A 5,030-nucleotide genomic window follows, 5' to 3' on the forward strand; every position below is an offset into this window, starting at 1 on the left:
ATTCCTTATGCACATTAGATTTGAGGCCGGATCTGGATATAAATGGGTTATTAAGAGTGAACTCATGACCCGACCCAGAGTAACGAGTTTGTCAAAATCCAACCCGTACCCGACCCAATAACATCTCAACCTAGTAAAATACGGATCGGATTGGACGGGTCAGACGGGCTGAGTGGGTCGACAGTATTTTTGTACACCCCTGAGAATAGGATAATAAATTTGAATATATAATCTATTCCAATCGAACAAAAAAAAGAATTGAGTAAAAATGGAAAAAAAAAAAAAGTGAAATTGAATTTGAACTTTTACAACCAAACTATTCATTTTTACAAATAGATTTATTCTCTATTCCTCTATAAACTAATTCTCTATTCTATGAAAATGGTGAAGCAGAAAAATTGACATTTTCCAATAGATAAAATTGACTAATTTATCCATACTCTTTTACTATTTCACTCTTTCATTCTTCCATCTTCGATCGACCACAACCGAAATATTGTAATAAAAATTTATTCCAAATTTCGCTTTTTTTTCACTTTTCATCTATTCCACTATCATGCGAACATGATTATGAACTTATAGAGTAACATTTATGAGCAAAAAAAATTTAATTTATTTTTATTAAAATAGTTTGTTAACTTCACGCAAAAATTTGAATCATTTTTAAATTTGGATAATTTGTTTTAATCTATTTGATAATCAAAGTGCTTTTGTTTGAAAGTTATAATATTTCAAGTTCATGATGTATAAATTATACTATAAGGGTGTCGAACAACGAATTATTTTTGTTAAGTAAATTTATATTTTCAATCTCATAAAAATAAACTTTAAGAAAAAAACATGAACAGAAAATATTTAGCTCGTCAAATAGATTAAGATCAACACTTGAAATTTTCTAATTCGAACATTATCAAATTATTTGTTCAAAAGACATAATTCGTTCAAAGATTTTAAAAACCGAGATTATTAGAAAGTTAGGAAATACATAATTCGTTCCATTTTCTTCTTCTTTTGACGGAGAAACTGAGAAAGGAAAATCAGATAGGATCATAGAAGAAGAGAGGAGAGTAGCAAAAGCAAAGCAAGCTTTTTTAAGCCAATTAGTTAATTGATCAATCAATTACTCAATAAAGTTGATTAAAAGCGCGAAAGGGTCGTGCTCTGTTGTGCGAATAAATATTTTAACAGAGCAGTTTTAGCTTTTTGCAGCGCAGGGATGATATGCAGTGCTGTTTTGATTCAACAGTCAGGTCTGCATGAAGATAAAACTATGTTTTATCAATCAAAGCCTCACTGCACTTCTGTGGATCCCCCGTCCCCACGAATTCGTATCCTCTGCATTAACTCACCGTGCGTTAATAGATCTGGACCGTTCGATTGAGATCCCCGTCCCTCATAGGCGGAGGCCGGATTGGCTCAAATTCTGATCAGACGGTCCATATTCATTAAACTCAAAAGAGAATCTTTTGAGTTAATGCAGAGGATACGCGTTCCGTCCCCACAGCAGTGGGTCCCACATTTCTGCCTTCTTTCTCTCTGTAAAAAATTTACCAAAAATAAAAAATACCGGAAAAAATTAAAAAGGAAAAAAAAAATTTAATGTTGATATCGTTTTCTCCCACCAGGCGACGATGCATGCATTAATGCATAGCATAGCATAGCATAGCATAGCTCCTGTTTCTGTTTCCCTTCAAAGGCATCTTGTAAAGCTTCTAACAAAACGCTCCTCGCATTTCTTCCTTCGCAATCTTAATCCGAGGTACATTTAAATATTTTATTTTCTGATCGTTTATTTTTGTTTTTTCTAGCTTTAATTCCACGCGTGCAACAGATTATTTTATTTTCCTGCTTGTTCCTTTAAATATTTTCTGTTTATCTATTTAATTGCAGTCTGCATGCTTTTATTCGTTTCTGAGTTTATCGTATGAAGGGCATTTGGTTACAATTATTTATGTGTAATTTTTTGAATTAACCAATTAGTCTTGGGTTGATTCTTATTTTAGGTATTATCATGGATTTGGGTGATTTTAGTAGATTTGCATATGATTTTGTTGTTCTATTTGTTTGAATTTTAGTATCCAATTTGAAGCACGCTATGAACTATGAAATTATAATATTCAAGGTTATGATATATCTTTTCTGTGTTTAGGTACGCGGCATATGATTATGTTATTTTGATAATTTAATTGGTCTACTTCCATAAAATATTTTCAATTTACAATGATTTGATGAATACATTGGACTTGGTCTTAAAGAAAAAGCCTCAAAAAAACAAAGAGGAAAACAAATAATTGCATTAATTGGTAAATTTTCACATTGGTCCCATTTTGCATCCTAGTCTTCCATATGTTTCAACTTTCATGCAATGTTCTGCTACCAATGTTTCAAAAAAAAAAAACTTTCATGCAATGTTTCAGGTTTCTATGTATTGCATCTGATTCCCTAAGCCCTTTAATTTATACTTTCTTGAGTTGTTTATTGAACAATACATTTGTGGTCACACATATTAACTCTATGCTTTCTTTCCATCCTTTATTACTTGTTACCTGCAAAATTTCTAGCATATTTATTGTTTGTTTCTTCCTCTTCTTTTCCTTTCTATTTATAAAATCTTTTCTTTTGCTTGTATTGGCATCTAAACAATCCCTATTGGAAAAGTTTGTTGTATAATAAGAGCAAAGCTGCTCTAATAATAATGAAGTTTGTTTGGTCAGGAAGGATTGTTATATATATTGTATCCATATACTATTATGAGTTTATGACTCATAAATCATAATGCATGTGAGTTGGGTAATTCAGATTTATTTTCTTGGTCCATTTGATTGGGGATTATAAAACCAAATGTTCATAATGCAAATAACATTCAGCCCTACTGGTACGTACTTTCTTTAAAAACTATACAGTTTGAGCCTACCAGCCAGCATAGAATCCTTTATTTAACTAATCCGCATCAAACTTCTAATTCTTTGTGTCTTCCACAGTGCACCTGCAATATCAGTTTTACAATTTCATACAACTGGAGATGAGTGGTGAATTTACTAAAAAAGCCCCCATCACACATAGGAGGAGACACACAACCCTCGGCACCGGATCCAATAGCAGCACCTCACCACCTATCACTAATGCAAAATCCATACCAAATTACCTGAAGTCTCCTGTTTCTTCTTGCCATGACTTATGTAAATACGGGCACCAACATACTTCAGAGTCTAAATGGAGGCCTCCTGTTCGTCCCAGACAGAGAGGAAACTGTGGCATCCGGGGCGTTGTGCTGAACCCTGAACTTCGTGTCTCTGGTAAAAAGGAGATGCTGAGAAAACAAGAAATACTCAAAGGAAATATCTCGCCACCACAAGAGGATATTTTTGTTGATAAAGAGGCTACCTTTGTTGAAGATGCTACTTTTGATGCACCAAGAGATAGAATTCAAATTGAGATGCTTGAAAATAAGGTTTTTGATCTCTCTGACGCCTCTTCTATCCATGAAATTACAATATCTGACGGAGAGCCGAGTGTGAATTCAAGCCCAGTACTGAGCCGACATGTATCTGCTCCATTGGCAGAGGAGCCGTCAGAGGATTCCTTAAGCATGAAGGTGGTGGTGTCAGATCCTGATGGCATGCATGATCATGCATTGACATCTGATCGTGATCTGGTGGCAGAGACCTCTCCTTCTAAAGAGGAATCAGTAAAAATGTTGGAGATGACGAAGAATGCGAAGGTGACTAGAATTAATGGTTCAGAATCACGCAAAGGTAAAAGAGGAGAAATTATAATTAAAAAATTTGAAAGAGAGAAAGTCAATGAGGTTTCTCTTAAAACTAATGTTACCAGAAAGAGAAATGCTGTACCAAAAGATGGTACAGTGAAAGAGCCAGATGCTTCAATTCAACCAATACCCAGGGAGAAAAAAGCCATGCCCCTAATTAATAAACCCAGATTAACAAACCACAGTACCACAAGACCAATAAAAGGTGAAGGTGAAGTAAAAGTTCTCAGACCCGTTCAGCAACCTGTTTTGGTAAAACCACCAATGAAGTCCCTAAGAAAATTGAAAAAGTGCACGGGACCCACCTCTTTGCCCATAAACAGTCCGAACAGCTCTGGAGGATCTGTTTCCAATGTTAAAAATACGAAAGAAAAGACTATCTATATGATTGAGGCTAAACAAGAGGTAGCCCCGGGTCGTAACCAGGTAATGAAAGGGAACTACAAGGGTAAACTATCTAGTGCCAGTAGCAGTTCCTTCTCAGAAAAAGACTGTACTGGTAAGAAAAAGGTGGTATCACAGAGTTATCCCAAGCCGCCTGTCCCTCCTCATAAAATGGGATTTCGTAGGGGCAAAGTCATAAATGTGCAGGAAGAGACCAATGTATTGACCCGTATCAAATTTCGCCCTGCGAAATCGGGTAACGTGATAAACAGAGGTGAAGGTGGAACAGGAGTTAGCAAAGTGGCAAGAAAGAAGAGAGTTAGTGGTTCTTTTGGTGTTACCATATCAACACCTCCAACTGGTACACAAGCAGTATCACTGAGGCACCAAGACTCGCCACGAGACAAGAATGGTGTTGCAAGAAGTTTGTTTAATCATGTCATAGAGGAAACAGCAAGTAAACTTGTGGAGACGCGTAAAAGTAAGGTTAAGGCTTTGGTTGGTGCATTCGAGACTGTTATCTCTCTCCAAGAAAAATCCACTGTTTGTTCTTCATCCTAATTTTCTTTAATTGTTTTTTTTATGGGTTTTGAGTTTGATTTTTAATAATTTACTCACTGGAGTTGTGGGGAATATGGAGAGAGAAACAGAGTTGCATATATTCAATTAAGGTCGCCGTGCTTTGTTTGAATCTCTTAATTAAAAGATCAGTTGTTAACTTATAATTATAATGTATAGAAAGCCTTTTCTTTACTCTTTGGTCTGTATAAGTCTATTGGCCGGATGTGATCTGTGGAAGTTATATATATATATACTTTAATTGGACAGATAAACTCAGAATGTTATAGTTTTAAGAAGTTCAGAATTTACAACTTGG

At 35.2% G+C, this 5,030-nt stretch overlaps 1 protein-coding gene across 1 annotated transcript; it reads left to right on the forward strand.

The window, feature by feature from the left end:
• The first annotated feature begins 1,661 nt into the window (after window positions 1–1,661).
• On the forward strand, window positions 1,662–5,030 carry LOC144572494 (uncharacterized). Its single transcript, XM_078322087.1, has 2 exons — window positions 1,662–1,759; window positions 2,982–5,030. The coding sequence occupies exon 2, from the start codon at window positions 3,023–3,025 to the stop codon at window positions 4,712–4,714; it is 1,692 nt and encodes a 563-aa protein (XP_078178213.1). The 5' UTR covers window positions 1,662–1,759; window positions 2,982–3,022; the 3' UTR covers window positions 4,715–5,030.

The sequence above is a fragment of the Carex rostrata genome, chromosome 20 (assembly GCF_964058835.1).
Source record: "Carex rostrata chromosome 20, lpCarRost1.2, whole genome shotgun sequence".
Taxonomy (NCBI): Eukaryota; Viridiplantae; Streptophyta; class Magnoliopsida; order Poales; family Cyperaceae; genus Carex; species Carex rostrata.